We start from the raw sequence: 20,660 nt of genomic DNA on the forward strand, positions 1-20,660 counted from the left end.
TCTAAATTTTCTTTTAATAGGGTTAAGATTCAATAAAATCCATTAAAGAGATATATTTAAGAAAAACTTTTTATTAATAAATTCTATATATAAGAATATTATTGTCAGTTTTAACATATGTACAACGTGCTGGCCACTTAGTTCTTCACAAACTTTCAACGCTTACCACAAGCAAACTGATGGTCGAATTTGGATTTATTTTAATTTTAAGATTCTGAAAGCATAACTATAAAAAAATGTACCTGAAATTTATTTCTCAGAAAAAAGAAATTGCTTTATATTTTTAAAAGTTGAAAATTTTGAAACGTTCTTCTGTGTTATCTGTTCTCTTGAACACGATTCTGGACTTGCGTTTTTGGATTTTTTTTCCTAAAATTTTTCCGCGATTCAAAAATTGCAAAATTCAATAATGTTTTTCTTTAGCAGCCCTATCTCTAAATGATTTATCTTTTCAATCCTAGTTTATGTGATACTAGATGCAAAATAAAAGTACTGGCGTGTTGGAAAAATCAAAATTGGTTCAGCGTGGGGCTGCAGTCAGGCGATCCAAGATTTCATCCAAATAATGTCTTCGGTTGCCTACTTTACAAATCTGTGATCGCCTGAATGCAGCGCCACGCTGAACCAATTTTGATTTTTCCTACGCCAGTATGTTTCCTTTTATTTCTAGTATTGAATAGATACAATAATTTCAAGATAGGACTGCCGTAAGAACAATGTTATTGAATTGAGCAAATGGTTAATTTGCAATTATTATCAAAATGCGCAAAAAAAAAAAAAAAAAAAAATGTGTCCCTTGTCAAACGCGAGTACACAGAGAACATTCAGTCAAGTCTGGGGCCACTTGGACTCATGTGGCCTCGCGTTAAGACATCAAGAGGCGGAGATAAAAAGTTGAAGTTTTTGGAGGGAAAGATCTTGAATTGTAAATTTTTTTCAATTCCAAATTAAGCTATGGAAATTTTAAAAACGATACAGATTTGTTAAAAATTTAGTCTAGCTTCTCCTTGACGTGCCAAATTGAATGATACATAAAATGCCTTTATCCAAGGAGTTTAGAATTTTACAAATGGGGCTTGGAAATTTGGCTATTGCGAAAAACAGCTGGAAGCCGGCGAAAAAGATTTGAACTTTTAGAGGTCCAAGAACCAAGCTGCATTTGGATTATTTCAAAATTTTGTTTCGGGTTGAATACTCTCTTAACGTAATTGTTTTGACCTCACTTTCCAGTCGTAAAAGCAGCCATAAAAAATATGCTATCAAATTTCTGAATAGCTAATAATCATCAAAACGCGGACCCCTTATGGAATTGGGAAATATTCCAGAAAATAGCAAGTATGGTAAAATAAATTTTTAGATGGTGTAACAACTTAACTAACCCTCCAAAAATTTTCAAATTTTGAGCAATAATTAGAGTAAAACTAGGAGACAAGAAATTTTTTTTAAAAAAAAACCGACCTCAGAATTGTGTTCAGAAGGGTCAATTACAAAAATTTTTTTTTTTTTACTTATGACTCTCAAAATATTGCTATTCGGATATTCTAATAAGGCATTTTCTTATTTTTTTTTGTTCTCCTAAAACAGAGCTATTAATTCAACTATTAAGAAAACTTTCATTATGCCAGGAAATGTTTTTGGAAAATTTGAATTTGCGAAAAGAATCAAAATTCGACCTGGAAAATTTGAGAAGTGCTAAGTGGCAATATTAAATTTAAATACTTCATGTGCTCGCGTATTCAGAAGTGCTCGACGATCTCGATCGTGGACAGGGAGTACAACAGGTTGTCCACATGCTCCTGATCAACAAAAGCAATGAGGACGCCGGTTCCGACGAGCAGCGCCGCCATCGCCCAGTTCTTCATCACAGAGCCAACGAGGGTGATGCCCTCCTTCAGCAGGTCCAGTTTGGTTTTCGTCTCAGCTCTGGCCTCCACTTTCGGAGCGACCTCATCCTCTTCTGGCTCTTGGGTGACTTTCGCGTGGGCCAAGGGCAGTGGAACTTTTGCGGCCACAGGATTCGAAGGGGGTTGTTCCTTTGAGTTGGACACGAACTTGAGGGCATTTTCCAAGTTATTTTCCGAGTGACATACTGGCAGTGTCTCCTCTTTAGCAGCAGCAATCTTGGTCGACTCCTAAAAGTAAAAAATGTAAATTTGCAAAAATTAAAAAAAAAGAAACAAAAATGATAAATATAATATCATGTAACTATTTATGAGTAGCTCAAATTTATTAATAATCAAATTTTATTTATTTTTTCTGATCGCAGAAACTTAAAATTTTATAAATTGTAAGCAAGAGTACCTCTTTGGCAATCATCTTGGATCTCATGGGCAGCGGGGTTTTAATTATCTCCAAGAGTTCCTGTGTTGTAAAGGCAAAGGTAGTGTGATCCAAGGCGACAGAGACGTCATCCCTCTTGATTGGAATGGCAACTGTAACTTCATGATCTGTGGTCTCCTGTTTAATACGTAATAAATTTACTTAAAAAATTTAACAAAAAAATATTTTTTTAATTCATTTGAGTATTAAAAAAAATATAAACTGTAAAACAAGTATATTTTTGTTGAGACAGAAAATTTTTGATTGTAGTTTTGATTTATATTTTATATACGTTTTACTTGTGTTTAGAACACCAAAAAATATATAGACCTTTAAAAACGTTTTAAAATATATGGCCTACTTTCACGTCCAGATGGTCATAATTGTTTAAATTCTGGACCGCCTACACGAATTTTGAATAAAATTGTCACGTAAAAGGACCCCGCATTGAAATTTGTAACTTCATATCTTGATTAAAATTTTTATCCATTGCTTACTACCTTCTGCTTCTTCTTTTCATCTCGTCCTTGAACCTTGGGTCCGTCCCTGGCCTTATTGCACTGCTTCTTGACCGCCCGCGTCGGTGTTTCAGCGTCCTTGGTGGTTTTTCGCAGCTGCTGCGCTTCCTTCAGGTTGTTCTTGTAGCTGGAGACACTGTACTTGCGTTTGTGCTCTTTCAGTCTCTGCAATCTCTCCAAATTTCGCTGCCGCTCGGCGTCGAAGGAGAACATTATCGCGATCACTAGAAACGTTCTTACTCCTTCGGCCTCTGACTTGAATCTGATATGAATTCTTTAAACAATGGCATTTAAGTATAGTGAGCAACAATCGAAATTAAGCGTTTTGAAATTCGACAATGTTGATTTCAATTGTTGGGTTTAAACGCATTCAAATAGACCTTATTCACCAACAATGGGATTTTCAGGTTAATTATAAACAAAGCACATTTGCGATTGGGTATTAAAATACGACCTGCCGTGTTTTCCGACGTTTTTCTCAGGTCAGGCGTCACCAAACCGCAAAAACCTGGGCATTTTCGGCATCGTCCTCGTAAAACTAGCTTTCTGCAGTTGTGCCGCTCACTGCTCCCAACGTTTGCGTTCTATTTAAAGTTTAAAGATACGCTTCAGAATTGTTGTTTTTCTTTTTACAAAATTTCACTATCTTGAATCGAGAATTTCACCCAGAAATCTAAATTGCTATATTGACACGCAATAAAATTCACACAGTTGGAAAGCTCGTTTCTTTTAGATTCAGAATCCTGAAGCTCGTTTCGTTCCGTGTCGAATTTGCGCTATTTCTTTTTGTCCGAGAAGTACCACTCTCCCGGCCAAATTTTGTGCACATTTTTATTGTTGATTGCGAATTGAGATTTGGTTGACCCCCGACCTGGATGGATCACTTCAGGTCAAAATTAAAAATAATATATAATATTGCATAAAAAATAAAAAAATAAAATGGAAGATTAAGAGTTGCTTCAAATAAAACTAAAAATGATGTTCTATGCGATTCTCAATTCACGCGGACACCTCAGAGATATAAAAGGATTTGATTTAGGGTGATTTTTTTTAGAAAGAAAAACTTGATGAAGAAGTTGTAGCTTAAGACTTGCTCTTTCTTTTTGCAGTAGTACTTAAGACTTAAAAAATAATAACTGGTGAAAAAATTTTAAAAATTGAAAGTAACTTTTTAAACATAGAAAACGTTTGATTAATATTTTTTGCGGATGTTGCTGAATTATTTCCTCAAAATATTTTCCACTTCCCTCAGTCAGACTTGTATTTAAAAAACATATATTTTTTATATTCAATTGCTTAAATAATAAGTTTGGCCAAGAATTGTAGCTGAGATCGTCATTATAGCTTTATCCATTCTAAAGTTATGACAACTTCAAAATAATTATTGCTTATTGCCCATTTTTGACCTCTCAAAATTTTAGGGGGCTGAAAATTTGTGAGTAGACACCCATAGGGACCTTTTTAATCATAATTATGTAAAAATCAAAGTAAGGTTATTCCATTTTCAAAATCCTCCTAATGCCCCACAGATTAACTTGGAAATGCTCATTTTTATTCCTCTCCAACCACAAGATTATAATGTTCAGTTTTTAGGGATTTTATTTACGTTTATAACACCAGTGGGTTAAATAAAGCACTCAGTTTATTGTCCGTATGTAGTTGCGCAATTGTCCCACTGCTGCATGAACACGTAAGAATATTAAAAAGGTTTGTGCATGGGAAATATTCTTTTTTATTGAGATGCCTCCAGTCGGGATACGCTTCACGTACACAACAGCTCAATATTTAAATAATTCTCACTATTTTTCTTATTGTTAGATTGACAGTGAATTTAAAATCTAAATTTTCTTTGAATAGGGTTAAGATTCAATAAAATCCATTAAAGAGATATATTTAAGAAAAACTTTTTATTAATAAATTCTATATATAAGAATATTATTGTCAGTTTTAACATATGTACAACGTGCTGGCCACTTAGTTCTTCACAAACTTTCAACGCTTACCACAAGCAAACTGATGGTCGAATTTGGATTTATTTTAATTTTAAGATTCTGAAAGCATAACTATAAAAAAATGTACCTGAAATTTATTTCTCAGAAAAAAGAAATTGCTTTATATTTTTAAAAGTTGAAAATTTTGAAACGTTCTTCTGTGTTATCTGTTCTCTTGAACACGATTCTGGACTTGCGTTTTTGGATTTTTTTTCCTAAAATTTTTCCGCGATTCAAAAATTGCGAAATTCAATAATGTTTTTCTTTAGCAGCCCTATCTCTAAATGATTTATCTTTTCAATCCTAGTTTATGTGATACTAGATGCAAAATAAAAGTACTGGCGTGTTGGAAAAATCAAAATTGGTTCAGCGTGGGGCTGCAGTCAGGCGATCCAAGATTTCATCCAAATAATGTCTTCGGTTGCCTACTTTACAAATCTGTGATCGCCTGAATGCAGCGCCACGCTGAACCAATTTTGATTTTTCCTACGCCAGTATGTTTCCTTTTATTTCTAGTATTGAATAGATACAATAATTTCAAGATAGGACTGCCGTAAGAACAATGTTATTGAATTGAGCAAATGGTTAATTTGCAATTATTATCAAAATGCGCAAAAAAAAAAAAAAAAAAAATGTGTCCCTTGTCAAACGCGAGTACACAGAGAACATTCAGTCAAGTCTGGGGCCACTTGGACTCATGTGGCCTCGCGTTAAGACATCAAGAGGCGGAGATAAAAAGTTGAAATTTTTGGAGGGAAAGATCTCGAATTGTAAATTATTTTCATTTCCAAATTAAGCTATGGAAATTTTAAAAACGATTCAGATTTGTTAAAAATTTAGTCTAGCTTCTCCTTGACGTGCCAAATTGAATGATACATAAAATGCCTTTATCCAAAGAGTTTGGAATTTTACAAAAGGGGTTTGGAAATTTGTCTATTGCGAAAAACAGCTGGAAGCCGGCGAAAAAGATTTGAAATTTTAGAGGTCCAAGAACCAAGCTGCATTTGGATTATTTCAAAATTTTGTTTCGGGTTGAATACTCTCTTAACGTAATTGTTTTGACCTCACTTTCCAGTCGTAAAAGCAGCCATAAAAAATATGCTATCAAATTTCTGAATAGCTAATAATCATCAAAACGCGGACCCCTTATGGAATTGGGAAATATTCCAGAAAATAGCAAGTATGGTAAAATAAATTTTTAGATGGTGTAACAACTTAACTAACCCTCCAAAAATTTTCAAATTTTGAGCAATAATTAGAGTAAAACTAGGAGACAAGAAATTTTTTAAAAAAAAAACCGACCTCAGAATCGTGTTCACAAGGGTCGATTACAAATTTTTTTTTACTTATGACTCTCAAAATATTGCTATTCGGATATTCTAATAAGGCATTTTCTTATTTTTTTTTTGTTCTCCTAAAACAGAGCTATTAATTCAACTATTAAGAAAACTTTCATTATGCCAGGAAATGTTTTTGGAAAATTTGAATTTGCGAAAAGAATCAAAATTCGACCTGGAAAATTTGAGAAGTGCTAAGTGGCAGTATTAAATTTAAATACTTCATGTGCTCGCGTATTCAGAAGTGCTCGACGATCTCGATCGTGGACAGGGAGTACAACAGGTTGTCCACATGCTCCTGATCAACAAAAGCAATGAGGACGCCGGTTCCGACGAGCAGCGCCGCCATCGCCCAGTTCTTCATCACAGAGCCAACGAGGGTGATGCCCTCCTTCAGCAGGTCCAGTTTGGTTTTCGTCTCAGCTCTGGCCTCCACTTTCGGAGCGACCTCATCCTCTTCTGGCTCTTGGGTGACTTTCGCGTGGGCCAAGGGCAGTGGAACTTTTGCGGCCACAGGATTCGAAGGGGGTTGTTCCTTTGAGTTGGACACGAACTTGAGGGCATTTTCCAAGTTATTTTCCGAGTGACATACTGGCAGTGTCTCCTCTTTAGCAGCAGCAATCTTGGTCGACTCCTAAAAGTAAAAAATGTAAATTTGCAAAAATTAAAAAAAAGAAACAAAAATGATAAATATAATATCATGTAACTATTTATGAGTAGCTCAAATTTATTAATAATCAAATTTTATTTATTTTTTCTGATCGCAGAAACTTAAAATTTTATAAATTGTAAGCAAGAGTACCTCTTTGGCAATCATCTTGGATCTCATGGGCAGCGGGGTTTTAATTATCTCCAAGAGTTCCTGTGTTGTAAAGGCAAAGGTAGTGTGATCCAAGGCGACAGAGACGTCATCCCTCTTGATTGGAATGGCAACTGTAACTTCATGATCTGTGGTCTCCTGTTTAATACGTAATAAATTTACTTAAAAAATTTAACAAAAAAATATTTTTTTAATTCATTTGAGTATTAAAAAAAATATAAACTGTAAAACAAGTATATTTTTGTTGAGACAGAAAATTTTTGATTGTAGTTTTGATTTATATTTTATATACGTTTTACTTGTGTTTAGAACACTAAAAAATATATAGACCTTTAAAAACGTTTTAAAATATATGGCCTACTTGCACGTCCAGATGGTCATAATTGTTTAAATTCTGGACCGCCTACACGAATTTTGAATAAAATTGTCACGTAAAAGGACCCCGCATTGAAATTTGTAACTTCATATCTTGATTAAAATTTTTATCCATTGCTTACTACCTTCTGCTTCTTCTTTTCATCTCGTCCTTGAACCTTGGGTCCGTCCCTGGCCTTATTGCTCTGCTTCTTGACCGCCCGCGTCGGTGTTTCAGCGTCCTTGGTGGTTTTTCGCAGCTGCTGCGCTTCCTTCAGGTTGTTCTTGTAGCTGGAGACACTGTACTTGCGTTTGTGCTCTTTCAGTCTCTGCAATCTCTCCAAATTTCGCTGCCGCTCGGCGTCGAAGGAGAACATTATCGCGATCACTAGAAACGTTCTTACTCCTTCGGCCTCTGACTTGAATCTGATATGAATTCTTTAAACAATGGCATTTAAGTATAGTGAGCAACAATCGAAATTAAGCGTTTTGAAATTCGACAATGTTGATTTCAATTGTTGGGTTTAAACGCATTCAAATAGACCTTATTCACCAACAATGGGATTTTCAGGTTAATTATAAACAAAGCACATTTGCGATTGGGTATTAAAATACGACCTGCCGTGTTTTCCGACGTTTTTCTCAGGTCAGGCGTCACCAAACCGCAAAAACCTGGGCATTTTCGGCATCCTCGTAAAACGAGCTTTCTGCAGTTGTGCCGCTCACTGCTCCCAACGTTTGCGTTCTATTTAAAGTTTAGAGATACGCTTCAGAATTGTTGTTTTTCTTTTTACACTATTTTAAATCGAGAATTTCACCCAGAAATCAAAATTGCTATATTGACAGGCAATAAAATTCACACAGTTGAAAAGCTCGTTTCTTTTAGATTCAGAATCCTGAAGCTCGTTTCGTTCCGTGTCGAATTTGCGCTATTTCTTTTTGTCCGAGAAGTACCACTCTCCCAGCCAAATTTTGTGCAAATTTTTATTGTTGATTGCGAATTGAGATTTGGTTGACCCCCGACTTGGATGGATCACGTCAGGTCAAAATTAAAAAATTAATAATAATGCATTAAAAATAAAAAAATAAAATGGAAGATTAAGAGTTGCTTCAAATAAAACTAAAAATGATGTTCTATGCGATTCTCAATTCACGCGGACACCTCAGAGATATAAAAGGATTTGATTTAGGGTGATTTTTTTTAGAAAGAAAAACTTGATGAAGAAGTTGTAGCTTAAGACTTGCTCTTTCTTTTTGCAGTAGTACTTAAGACTTAAAAAATAATAACTGGTGAAAAAATTTTAAAAATTGAAAGTAACTTTTTAAACATAGAAAACGTTTGATTAATATTTTTTTGCGGATGTTGCTGAATTATTTCCTCAAAATATTTTCCACTTCCCTCAGTCAGACTTGTATTTAAGAAACATATATTTTTTATATTCAATTGCTTAAAAAAGAAGTTTGGCCAAGAATTGTAGCTGAGATCGTCATTATAGCTTTATCCATTCTTAAGTTATGACAACTTCAAAATAATTATTGCTTATTGCCCATTTTTGACCTCTCAAAATTTTAGGGGGCTGAAAATTTGTGAGTAGACACCCATAGGGACCTTTTTAATCATAATTATGTAAAAATCAAAGTAAGGTTATTCCATTTTCAAAATCCTCCTAATGCCCCACAGATTAACTTGGAAATGCTCATTTTTATTCCTCTCCAACCACAAGATTATAATGTTCAGTTTTTAGGGATTTTATTTACGTTTATAACACCAGTGTGTTAAATAAAGCACTCAGTTTATTGTCCGTATGTAGTTGCGCAATTGTCCCACTGCTGCATGAACACGTAAGAATATTAAAAAGGTTTGTGCATGGGAAATATTCTTTTTTATTGAGATGCCTCCAGTCGGGATACGCTTCACGTACACAACAGCTCAATATTTAAATAATTCTCACTATTTTTCTTATTGTTAGATTGACAGTGAATTTAAAATCTAAATTTACTTTGAATAGGGCTAAGATTAAATAAAATCCATTAAAGAGATATATTTAAGAAAGACTGTTTATTAATAAGTTCTATATATAAGAATATTATTGTTAGTTTTAACATATGTACAACGTGCTGGCCACTTAGTTCTTCACAAACTTTCAACGCTTACCACAAGCAAACTGATGGTCGAATTTGGATTTATTTTAATTTTAAGATTCTGAAAGCATAACTATAAAAAAATGTACCTGAAATTTATTTCTCAGAAAAAAGAAATTGCTTTATATTTTTAAAAGTTGAAAATTTTGAAACGTTCTTCTGTGTTATCTGTTCTCTTGAACACGATTCTGGACTTGCGTTTTTGGATTTTTTTTCCTAAAATTTTTCCGCGATTCAAAAATTGCGAAATTCAATAATGTTTTTCTTTAGCAGCCCTATCTCTAAATGATTTATCTTTTCAATCCTAGTTTATGTGATACTAGATGCAAAATAAAAGTACTGGCGTGTTGGAAAAATCAAAATTGGTTCAGCGTGGGGCTGCAGTCAGGCGATCCAAGATTTCATCCAAATAATGTCTTCGGTTGCCTACTTTACAAATCTGTGATCGCCTGAATGCAGCGCCACGCTGAACCAATTTTGATTTTTCCTACGCCAGTATGTTTCCTTTTATTTCTAGTATTGAATAGATACAATAATTTCAAGATAGGACTGCCGTAAGAACAATGTTATTGAATTAAGCAAATGGTTAATTTGCAATTATTATCAAAATGCGCAAAAAAAAAAAATAATGTGTCCCTTGTCAAACGCGAGTACACAGAGAACATTCAGTCAAGTCTGGGGCCACTTGGACTCTTGTGGCCTCGCGTTAAGACATCAAGAGGCGGAGATAAAAAGTTGAAATTTTTGGAGGGAAAGATCTCGAATTGTAAATTATTTTCATTTCCAAATTAAGCTATGGAAATTTTAAAAACGATTCAGATTTGTTAAAAATTTAGTCTAGCTTCTCCTTGACGTGCCAAATTGAATGATACATAAAATGCCTTTATCCAAAGAGTTTGGAATTTTACAAAAGGGGTTTGGAAATTTGTCTATTGCGAAAAACAGCTGGAAGCCGGCGAAAAAGATTTGAAATTTTAGAGGTCCAAGAACCAAGCTGCATTTGGATTATTTCAAAATTTTGTTTCGGGTTGAATACTCTCTTAACGTAATTGTTTTGACCTCACTTTCCAGTCGTAAAAGCAGCCATAAAAAATATGCTATCAAATTTCTGAATAGCTAATAATCATCAAAACGCGGACCCCTTATGGAATTGGGAAATATTCCAGAAAATAGCAAGTATGGTAAAATAAATTTTTAGATGGTGTAACAACTTAACTAACCCTCCAAAAATTTTCAAATTTTGAGCAATAATTAGAGTAAAACTAGGAGACAAGAAATTTTTTAAAAAAAAAACCGACCTCAGAATCGTGTTCACAAGGGTCGATTACAAATTTTTTTTTACTTATGACTCTCAAAATATTGCTATTCGGATATTCTAATAAGGCATTTTCTTATTTTTTTTTTGTTCTCCTAAAACAGAGCTATTAATTCAACTATTAAGAAAACTTTCATTATGCCAGGAAATGTTTTTGGAAAATTTGAATTTGCGAAAAGAATCAAAATTCGACCTGGAAAATTTGAGAAGTGCTAAGTGGCAGTATTAAATTTAAATACTTCATGTGCTCGCGTATTCAGAAGTGCTCGACGATCTCGATCGTGGACAGGGAGTACAACAGGTTGTCCACATGCTCCTGATCAACAAAAGCAATGAGGACGCCGGTTCCGACGAGCAGCGCCGCCATCGCCCAGTTCTTCATCACAGAGCCAACGAGGGTGATGCCCTCCTTCAGCAGGTCCAGTTTGGTTTTCGTCTCAGCTCTGGCCTCCACTTTCGGAGCGACCTCATCCTCTTCTGGCTCTTGGGTGACTTTCGCGTGGGCCAAGGGCAGTGGAACTTTTGCGGCCACAGGATTCGAAGGGGGTTGTTCCTTTGAGTTGGACACGAACTTGAGGGCATTTTCCAAGTTATTTTCCGAGTGACATACTGGCAGTGTCTCCTCTTTAGCAGCAGCAATCTTGGTCGACTCCTAAAAGTAAAAAATGTAAATTTGCAAAAATTAAAAAAAAAGAAACAAAAATGATAAATATAATATCATGTAACTATTTATGAGTAGCTCAAATTTATTAATAATCAAATTTTATTTATTTTTTCTGATCGCAGAAACTTAAAATTTTATAAATTGTAAGCAAGAGTACCTCTTTGGCAATCATCTTGGATCTCATGGGCAGCGGGGTTTTAATTATCTCCAAGAGTTCCTGTGTTGTAAAGGCAAAGGTAGTGTGATCCAAGGCGACAGAGACGTCATCCCTCTTGATTGGAATGGCAACTGTAACTTCATGATCTGTGGTCTCCTGTTTAATACGTAATAAATTTACTTAAAAAATTTAACAAAAAAATATTTTTTTAATTCATTTGAGTATTAAAAAAAATATAAACTGTAAAACAAGTATATTTTTGTTGAGACAGAAAATTTTTGATTGTAGTTTTGATTTATATTTTATATACGTTTTACTTGTGTTTAGAACACTAAAAAATATATAGACCTTTAAAAACGTTTTAAAATATATGGCCTACTTTCACGTCCAGATGGTCATAATTGTTTAAATTCTGGACCGCCTACACGAATTTTGAATAAAATTGTCACGTAAAAGGACCCCGCATTGAAATTTGTAACTTCATATCTTGATTAAAATTTGTATCCATTGCTTACTACCTTCTGCTTCTTCTTTTCATCTCGTCCTTGAACCTTGGGTCCGTCCCTGGCCTTATTGCTCTGCTTCTTGACCGCCCGCGTCGGTGTTTCAGCGTCCTTGGTGGTTTTTCGCAGCTGCTGCGCTTCCTTCAGGTTGTTCTTGTAGCTGGAGACACTGTACTTGCGTTTGTGCTCTTTCAGTCTCTGCAATCTCTCCAAATTTCGCTGCCGCTCGGCGTCGAAGGAGAACATTATCGCGATCACTAGAAACGTTCTTACTCCTTCGGCCTCTGACTTGAATCTGATATGAATTCTTTAAACAATGGCATTTAAGTATAGTGAGCAACAATCGAAATTAAGCGTTTTGAAATTCGACAATGTTGATTTCAATTGTTGGGTTTAAACGCATTCAAATAGACCTTATTCACCAACAATGGGATTTTCAGGTTAATTATAAACAAAGCACATTTGCGATTGGGTATTAAAATACGACCTGCCGTGTTTTCCGACGTTTTTCTCAGGTCAGGCGTCACCAAACCGCAAAAACCTGGGCATTTTCGGCATCGTCCTCGTAAAACTAGCTTTCTGCAGTTGTGCCGCTCACTGCTCCCAACGTTTGCGTTCTATTTAAAGTTTAAAGATACGCTTCAGAATTGTTGTTTTTCTTTTTACAAAATTTCACTATCTTGAATCGAGAATTTCACCCAGAAATCTAAATTGCTATATTGACACGCAATAAAATTCACACAGTTGGAAAGCTCGTTTCTTTTAGATTCAGAATCCTGAAGCTCGTTTCGTTCCGTGTCGAATTTGCGCTATTTCTTTTTGTCCGAGAAGTACCACTCTCCCGGCCAAATTTTGTGCAAATTTTTATTGTTGATTGCGAATTGAGATTTGGTTGACCCCCGACTTGGATGGATCACGTCAGGTCAAAATTAAAAAATTAATAATAATGCATTAAAAATAAAAAAATAAAATGGAAGATTAAGAGTTGCTTCAAATAAAACTAAAAATGATGTTCTATGCGATTCTCAATTCACGCGGACACCTCAGAGATATAAAAGGATTTGATTTAGGGTGATTTTTTTTAGAAAGAAAAACTTGATGAAGAAGTTGTAGCTTAAGACTTGCTCTTTCTTTTTGCAGTAGTACTTAAGACTTAAAAAATAATAACTGGTGAAAAAATTTTAAAAATTGAAAGTAACTTTTTAAACATAGAAAACGTTTGATTAATATTTTTTTGCGGATGTTGCTGAATTATTTCCTCAAAATATTTTCCACTTCCCTCAGTCAGACTTGTATTTAAGAAACATATATTTTTTATATTCAATTGCTTAAAAAAGAAGTTTGGCCAAGAATTGTAGCTGAGATCGTCATTATAGCTTTATCCATTCTTAAGTTATGACAACTTCAAAATAATTATTGCTTATTGCCCATTTTTGACCTCTCAAAATTTTAGGGGGCTGAAAATTTGTGAGTAGACACCCATAGGGACCTTTTTAATCATAATTATGTAAAAATCAAAGTAAGGTTATTCCATTTTCAAAATCCTCCTAATGCCCCACAGATTAACTTGGAAATGCTCATTTTTATTCCTCTCCAACCACAAGATTATAATGTTCAGTTTTTAGGGATTTTATTTACGTTTATAACACCAGTGGGTTAAATAAAGCACTCAGTTTATTGTCCGTATGTAGTTGCGCAATTGTCCCACTGCTGCATGAACACGTAAGAATATTAAAAAGGTTTGTGCATGGGAAATATTCTTTTTTATTGAGATGCCTCCAGTCGGGATACGCTTCACGTACACAACAGCTCAATATTTAAATAATTCTCACTATTTTTCTTATTGTTAGATTGACAGTGAATTTAAAATCTAAATTTTCTTTGAATAGGGTTAAGATTCAATAAAATCCATTAAAGAGATATATTTAAGAAAAACTTTTTATTAATAAATTCTATATATAAGAATATTATTGTCAGTTTTAACATATGTACAACGTGCTGGCCACTTAGTTCTTCACAAACTTTCAACGCTTACCACAAGCAAACTGATGGTCGAATTTGGATTTATTTTAATTTTAAGATTCTGAAAGCATAACTATAAAAAAATGTACCTGAAATTTATTTCTCAGAAAAAAGAAATTGCTTTATATTTTTAAAAGTTGAAAATTTTGAAACGTTCTTCTGTGTTATCTGTTCTCTTGAACACGATTCTGGACTTGCGTTTTTGGATTTTTTTTCCTAAAATTTTTCCGCGATTCAAAAATTGCGAAATTCAATAATGTTTTTCTTTAGCAGCCCTATCTCTAAATGATTTATCTTTTCAATCCTAGTTTATGTGATACTAGATGCAAAATAAAAGTACTGGCGTGTTGGAAAAATCAAAATTGGTTCAGCGTGGGGCTGCAGTCAGGCGATCCAAGATTTCATCCAAATAATGTCTTCGGTTGCCTACTTTACAAATCTGTGATCGCCTGAATGCAGCGCCACGCTGAACCAATTTTGATTTTTCCTACGCCAGTATGTTTCCTTTTATTTCTAGTATTGAATAGATACAATAATTTCAAGATAGGACTGCCGTAAGAACAATGTTATTGAATTGAGCAAATGGTTAATTTGCAATTATTATCAAAATGCGCAAAAAAAAAAATAATGTGTCCCTTGTCAAACGCGAGTACACAGAGAACATTCAGTCAAGTCTGGGGCCACTTGGACTCATGTGGCCTCGCGTTAAGACATCAAGAGGCGGAGATAAAAAGTTGAAATTTTTGGAGGGAAAGATCTCGAATTGTAAATTATTTTCATTTCCAAATTAAGCTATGGAAATTTTAAAAACGATTCAGATTTGTTAAAAATTTAGTCTAGCTTCTCCTTGACGTGCCAAATTGAATGATACATAAAATGCCTTTATCCAAAGAGTTTGGAATTTTACAAAAGGGGTTTGGAAATTTGTCTATTGCGAAAAACAGCTGGAAGCCGGCGAAAAAGATTTGAAATTTTAGAGGTCCAAGAACCAAGCTGCATTTGGATTATTTCAAAATTTTGTTTCGGGTTGAATACTCTCTTAACGTAATTGTTTTGACCTCACTTTCCAGTCGTAAAAGCAGCCATAAAAAATATGCTATCAAATTTCTGAATAGCTAATAATCATCAAAACGCGGACCCCTTATGGAATTGGGAAATATTCCAGAAAATAGCAAGTATGGTAAAATAAATTTTTAGATGGTGTAACAACTTAACTAACCCTCCAAAAATTTTCAAATTTTGAGCAATAATTAGAGTAAAACTAGGAGACAAGAAATTTTTTAAAAAAAAAACCGACCTCAGAATCGTGTTCACAAGGGTCGATTACAAATTTTTTTTTACTTATGACTCTCAAAATATTGCTATTCGGATATTCTAATAAGGCATTTTCTTATTTTTTTTTTGTTCTCCTAAAACAGAGCTATTAATTCAACTATTAAGAAAACTTTCATTATGCCAGGAAATGTTTTTGGAAAATTTGAATTTGCGAAAAGAATCAAAATTCGACCTGGAAAATTTGAGAAGTGCTAAGTGGCAGTATTAAATTTAAATACTTCATGTGCTCGCGTATTCAGAAGTGCTCGACGATCTCGATCGTGGACAGGGAGTACAACAGGTTGTCCACATGCTCCTGATCAACAAAAGCAATGAGGACGCCGGTTCCGACGAGCAGCGCCGCCATCGCCCAGTTCTTCATCACAGAGCCAACGAGGGTGATGCCCTCCTTCAGCAGGTCCAGTTTGGTTTTCGTCTCAGCTCTGGCCTCCACTTTCGGAGCGACCTCATCCTCTTCTGGCTCTTGGGTGACTTTCGCGTGGGCCAAGGGCAGTGGAACTTTTGCGGCCACAGGATTCGAAGGGGGTTGTTCCTTTGAGTTGGACACGAACTTGAGGGCATTTTCCAAGTTATTTTCCGAGTGACATACTGGCAGTGTCTCCTCTTTAGCAGCAGCAATCTTGGTCGACTCCTTAAAGTAAAAAATGTAAATTTGCAAAAATTAAAAAAAAGAAACAAAAATGATAAATATAATATCATGTAACTATTTATGAGTAGCTCAAATTTATTAATAATCAAATTTTATTTATTTTTTCTGATCGCAGAAACTTAAAATTTTATAAATTGTAAGCAAGAGTACCTCTTTGGCAATCATCTTGGATCTCATGGGCAGCGGGGTTTTAATTATCTCCAAGAGTTCCTGTGTTGTAAAGGCAAAGGTAGTGTGATCCAAGGCGACAGAGACGTCATCCCTCTTGATTGGAATGGCAACTGTAACTTCATGATCTGTGGTCTCCTGTTTAATACGTAATAAATTTACTTAAAAAATTTAACAAAAAAATATTTTTTTAATTCATTTGAGTATTAAAAAAAATATAAACTGTAAAACAAGTATATTTTTGTTGAGACAGAAAATTTTTGATTGTAGTTTTGATTTATATTTTATATACGTTTTACTTGTGTTTAGAACACTAAAAAATATATAGACCTTTAAAAACGTTTTAAAATATATGGCCTACTTTCACGTCCAGATGGTCATAATTGTTTAAATTCTGGACCGCCTACACGAATTTTGAATAAAATTGTCACGTAAAAGGACCCCGCATTGAAATTTGTAACTTCATATCTTGATTAAAATTTGTATCCATTGCTTACTACCTTCTGCTTCTTCTTTTCATCTCGTCCTTGAACCTTGGGTCCGTCCCTGGCCTTATTGCTCTGCTTCTTGACCGCCCGCGTCGGTGTTTCAGCGTCCTTGGTGGTTTTTCGCAGCTGCTGCGCTTCCTTCAGGTTGTTCTTGTAGCTGGAGACGCTGTACTTGCGTTTGTGCTCTTTCAGTCTCTGCAATCTCTCCAAATTTCGCTGCCGCTCGGCGTCGAAGGAGAACATTATCGCGATCACTAGAAACGTTCTTACTCCTTCGGCCTCTGACTTGAATCTGATATGAATTCTTTAAACAATGGCATTTAAGTATAGTGAGCAACAATCGAAATTAAGCGTTTTGAAATTCGACAATGTTGATTTCAATTGTTGGGTTTAAACGCATTCAAATAGACCTTATTCACCAACAATGGGATTTTCAGGTTAATTATAAACAAAGCACATTTGCGATTGGGTATTAAAATACGACCTGCCGTGTTTTCCGACGTTTTTCTCAGGTCAGGCGTCACCAAACCGCAAAAACCTGGGCATTTTCGGCATCGTCCTCGTAAAACTAGCTTTCTGCAGTTGTGCCGCTCACTGCTCCCAACGTTTGCGTTCTATTTAAAGTTTAGAGATACGCTTCAGAATTGTTGTTTTTCTTTTTACACTATTTTAAATCGAGAATTTCACCCAGAAATCTAAATTGCTATATTGACACGCAATAAAATTCACACAGTTGGAAAGCTCGTTTCTTTTAGATTCAGAATCCTGAAGCTCGTTTCGTTCCGTGTCGAATTTGCGCTATTTCTTTTTGTCCGAGAAGTACCACTCTCCCGGCCAAATTTTGTGCAAATTTTTATTGTTGATTGCGAATTGAGATTTGGTTGACCCCCGACTTGGATGGATCACGTCAGGTCAAAATTAAAAAATTAATAATAATGCATTAAAAATAAAAAAATAAAATGGAAGATTAAGAGTTGCTTCAAATAAAACTAAAAATGATGTTCTATGCGATTCTCAATTCACGCGGACACCTCAGAGATATAAAAGGATTTGATTTAGGGTGATTTTTTTTAGAAAGAAAAACTTGATGAAGAAGTTGTAGCTTAAGACTTGCTCTTTCTTTTTGCAGTAGTACTTAAGACTTAAAAAATAATAACTGGTGAAAAAATTTTAAAAATTGAAAGTAACTTTTTAAACATAGAAAACGTTTGATTAATATTTTTTTGCGGATGTTGCTGAATTATTTCCTCAAAATATTTTCCACTTCCCTCAGTCAGACTTGTATTTAAGAAACATATATTTTTTATATTCAATTGCTTAAAAAAGAAGTTTGGCCAAGAATTGTAGCTGAGATCGTCATTATAGCTTTATCCATTCTTAAGTTATGACAACTTCAAAATAATTATTGCTTATTGCCCATTTTTGACCTCTCAAAATTTTAGGGGGCTGAAAATTTGTGAGTAGACACCCATAGGGACCTTTTTAATCATAATTATGTAAAAATCAAAGTAAGGTTATTCCATTTTCAAAATCCTCCTAATGCCCCACAGATTAACTTGGAAATGCTCATTTTTATTCCTCTCCAACCACAAGATTATAATGTTCAGTTTTTAGGGATTTTATTTACGTTTATAACACCAGTGGGTTAAATAAAGCACTCAGTTTATTGTCCGTATGTAGTTGCGCAATTGTCCCACTGCTGCATGAACACGTAAGAATATTAAAAAGGTTTGTGCATGGGAAATATTCTTTTTTATTGAGATGCCTCCAGTCGGGATACGCTTCACGTACACAACAGCTCAATATTTAAATAATTCTCACTATTTTTCTTATTGTTAGATTGACAGTGAATTTAAAATCTAAATTTTCTTTGAATAGGGTTAAGATTCAATAAAATCCATTAAAGAGATATATTTAAGTGTCGGGAAACGAATAATCCCGGAAGCTAGGATTGGTTATTTAATTGGTAATCATTTTGGTTGGGGTAAATAGAATTAATAGACACAATTTTTACTTACTTTCAAAGGTTTGATGTAATTATTTAGCCTTTTTCTTTGCACATATTACAAAACGCAACTGTGTCACTTGGCTACTCATAAACGACTCTTTTCTCAATGTTGCTGCTCTGTCACCTGATGCCCTGTCTGTCTCTCAGCTTCGGCCACGAATGGTGCAGCAAGCACCATCAGTGGCCGCTCGAGGAAGTGCCGAGTTTACCCCGACACCTCCCCGGCTGAGAGGAGACAAGATCATCGGTGACATTGTGACGACCATATTATTACTGTAAATAAAGAATAATATTATTTTGTATTCATGTAATATATGTTATCCCACTCCTCCTGTATTTCCCCTCAAATCAGAGCAGGCGACACCTCGGTGCCGCACAATAAAAATAAGAGTGTTTGCTTGGCTCGCAGAGCATAAAGTCTGGTTTTTATTTATTAATTCCTAGAATAGAAATATAGTGATTTTAAAGAAGTCTTTGGGAACCACAACACTCCCGGCGGGCTGTGTCCTTGGACAGGAGGTCTTCAGGGTGAGCCGAAGGCATAGAGGGTGAGGGTCAGTCAGTTGACATTAAATAATAAAGTGGAAACTCATTTAATAAGTAATGCATTAATAGATTTATTCAAGGCGATAATCATATTAGCTTTTGTCACTGCGCACTCAACGTGCCGAACCACGGAGGTTGGTTCCATGACCCGGCACCAGCTATTAAGTAGTTAATAGCTGGGTAATAAGCTGTGCAATTCGCACCCTGGTCCAGTTCCCTAGACTGGACCTAAAAGGTTGTCGCAATTGGGGGCTCGCTAATACGAATAATCTATTGAAAAAATGCTACACTTAAAAAGAAAATAAATGAAACATAGTTTTTGCCCACAAAAGTGGAATTAAAATCAAGGACTGACCCTCAGGCCAAAATGAGCCGGTCCTCGAATTGGTCCCGAAGTTGCCAAGGTCGTGACCGTGCGCAAGGTCACTTCCAAAGTGACTTTGGAGGACAGCAGCCAGACACTGCTGGAATGTACGGAATTCAAAACTCTCAGAGTTTTGGTGCATCTTCAGCAGCTTCCGCTGCACAATTTGAGTCGCAACGTGCCGACTTGCAACAAACCAGAGCATTAGCGGGTTTAAGACAAGACGCACTTGCAAGCGTGCCGCGGCGTTCCAGCAACGCGAGTGGCATGTATGCGCCCACGAGGCAGCACGGACGGCCAGAGAACACATTGAGTTCACCTTGATGGGTCCTCCTCTGGCAACGAGTTTGGCGAACACCGGTCCAAAATGGGTCGGAATAAATGTTCCCAGAAACCTGACCGGAAGGACTGGACATATAGTCTGGGAAAACTTAAATGAGAGCGCCCGACTCTCATGGGAAAATTAATTTTCGAACCGAAGAGTTCAATAGGAATGTGGGCACCTTTGCCCAGAGTTGAGAATTATTTGGCGGCTGGAGCAAGCTTTGAATTTAAAATTAATGCTCTATTGGCAGTAAAAACGGCCAATTTTTTTTTAATTGTCAGAAAACTAAATGGAAATTTTTATTTTTAATAATTGAGGAAATTTTATATATATAAAAAAAAATGGTTTGCTTCACAAGTCTGGCAATGTTCGGCATGCAGGCAGCGAATGCAGAAAGTCGCGGCGGGCCAGCAGTGACTGCATGAGTCACGGCGCAGCATGCAGGCAAAATCTGACGCAAATATTCGACCGGCAATTCAATCTAGATGGTGCGCTCGCTATTCATTCCAGAGTGAATAAATTCACGTGAGCAAGAGCATTGATAATTTTTCTCATTCTTTTTTTTTCTTTTTGATTTATTTATTATTTGCTCCAATTCTCCAAATTGAGGGTTAGAAATTAAAAAAAAATTAAAT

At 35.3% G+C, this 20,660-nt stretch overlaps 5 protein-coding genes across 6 annotated transcripts in view; 1 reads left to right on the forward strand and 4 right to left on the reverse strand.

The window, feature by feature from the left end:
• The window catches only part of LOC132195066 (voltage-dependent calcium channel gamma-5 subunit-like), a 203,657-nt gene that overhangs the window by 156,560 nt on the left and 26,437 nt on the right, over positions 1-20,660 (forward strand). The gene's annotated exons all lie outside the window — the stretch shown is intronic.
• Positions 1,631-3,050, reverse strand: LOC132195193 (uncharacterized). The gene is made up of 3 exons (XM_059617019.1): positions 2,820-3,050; positions 2,302-2,457; positions 1,631-2,132 (listed from the first exon to the last, which is right to left on the reverse strand). Exons 1-3 carry the CDS (start codon positions 3,048-3,050, stop codon positions 1,737-1,739), a joined length of 783 nt encoding a protein of 260 aa, XP_059473002.1. The 3' UTR covers positions 1,631-1,736.
• LOC132195392 (uncharacterized) lies at positions 5,498-7,985 on the reverse strand. Its single transcript, XM_059617348.1, has 3 exons — positions 7,486-7,985; positions 6,968-7,123; positions 5,498-6,799 (listed from the first exon to the last, which is right to left on the reverse strand). Exons 1-3 carry the CDS (start codon positions 7,714-7,716, stop codon positions 6,404-6,406), a joined length of 783 nt encoding a protein of 260 aa, XP_059473331.1. The 5' UTR covers positions 7,717-7,985; the 3' UTR covers positions 5,498-6,403.
• Positions 10,239-12,710, reverse strand: LOC132195394 (uncharacterized). The gene is made up of 3 exons (XM_059617350.1): positions 12,136-12,710; positions 11,618-11,773; positions 10,239-11,448 (listed from the first exon to the last, which is right to left on the reverse strand). Exons 1-3 carry the CDS (start codon positions 12,364-12,366, stop codon positions 11,053-11,055), a joined length of 783 nt encoding a protein of 260 aa, XP_059473333.1. The 5' UTR covers positions 12,367-12,710; the 3' UTR covers positions 10,239-11,052.
• Positions 14,178-19,038, reverse strand: LOC132195393 (uncharacterized). The gene is made up of 4 exons (XM_059617349.1): positions 18,801-19,038; positions 16,795-17,396; positions 16,277-16,432; positions 14,178-16,108 (listed from the first exon to the last, which is right to left on the reverse strand). The coding sequence occupies exons 2-4, from the start codon at positions 17,023-17,025 to the stop codon at positions 15,713-15,715; spliced, it is 783 nt and encodes a 260-aa protein (XP_059473332.1). The 5' UTR covers positions 17,026-17,396; positions 18,801-19,038; the 3' UTR covers positions 14,178-15,712.

This window comes from Neocloeon triangulifer, unplaced genomic scaffold (genome assembly GCF_031216515.1).
Source record: "Neocloeon triangulifer isolate White Clay Creek 2 clone unplaced genomic scaffold, ASM3121651v1 ptg000009l, whole genome shotgun sequence".
Classification (NCBI taxonomy): domain Eukaryota; kingdom Metazoa; phylum Arthropoda; class Insecta; order Ephemeroptera; family Baetidae; genus Neocloeon; species Neocloeon triangulifer.

Excerpts from the sequence above, each read along its gene's own strand:
- LOC132195193 (XM_059617019.1), bottom strand. The coding sequence starts at position 3,050 with ATGTTCTCCTTCGACGCCGAGCGGCAGCGAAATTTGGAGAGATTGCAG. Across the intron at positions 2,458-2,819 it reads ATGAAAAGAAGAAGCAGAAG|GAGACCACAGATCATGAAGT; the intron begins GTAGTAAGCAAT and ends CGTATTAAACAG. Across the intron at positions 2,133-2,301 it reads CCAAGATGATTGCCAAAGAG|GAGTCGACCAAGATTGCTGC; the intron begins GTACTCTTGCTT and ends TTTTACTTTTAG.
- LOC132195392 (XM_059617348.1), bottom strand. The coding sequence starts at position 7,716 with ATGTTCTCCTTCGACGCCGAGCGGCAGCGAAATTTGGAGAGATTGCAG. Across the intron at positions 7,124-7,485 it reads ATGAAAAGAAGAAGCAGAAG|GAGACCACAGATCATGAAGT; the intron begins GTAGTAAGCAAT and ends CGTATTAAACAG. Across the intron at positions 6,800-6,967 it reads CCAAGATGATTGCCAAAGAG|GAGTCGACCAAGATTGCTGC; the intron begins GTACTCTTGCTT and ends TTTTACTTTTAG.
- LOC132195394 (XM_059617350.1), bottom strand. The coding sequence starts at position 12,366 with ATGTTCTCCTTCGACGCCGAGCGGCAGCGAAATTTGGAGAGATTGCAG. Across the intron at positions 11,774-12,135 it reads ATGAAAAGAAGAAGCAGAAG|GAGACCACAGATCATGAAGT; the intron begins GTAGTAAGCAAT and ends CGTATTAAACAG. Across the intron at positions 11,449-11,617 it reads CCAAGATGATTGCCAAAGAG|GAGTCGACCAAGATTGCTGC; the intron begins GTACTCTTGCTT and ends TTTTACTTTTAG.
- LOC132195393 (XM_059617349.1), bottom strand. The coding sequence starts at position 17,025 with ATGTTCTCCTTCGACGCCGAGCGGCAGCGAAATTTGGAGAGATTGCAG. Across the intron at positions 16,433-16,794 it reads ATGAAAAGAAGAAGCAGAAG|GAGACCACAGATCATGAAGT; the intron begins GTAGTAAGCAAT and ends CGTATTAAACAG. Across the intron at positions 16,109-16,276 it reads CCAAGATGATTGCCAAAGAG|GAGTCGACCAAGATTGCTGC; the intron begins GTACTCTTGCTT and ends TTTTACTTTAAG.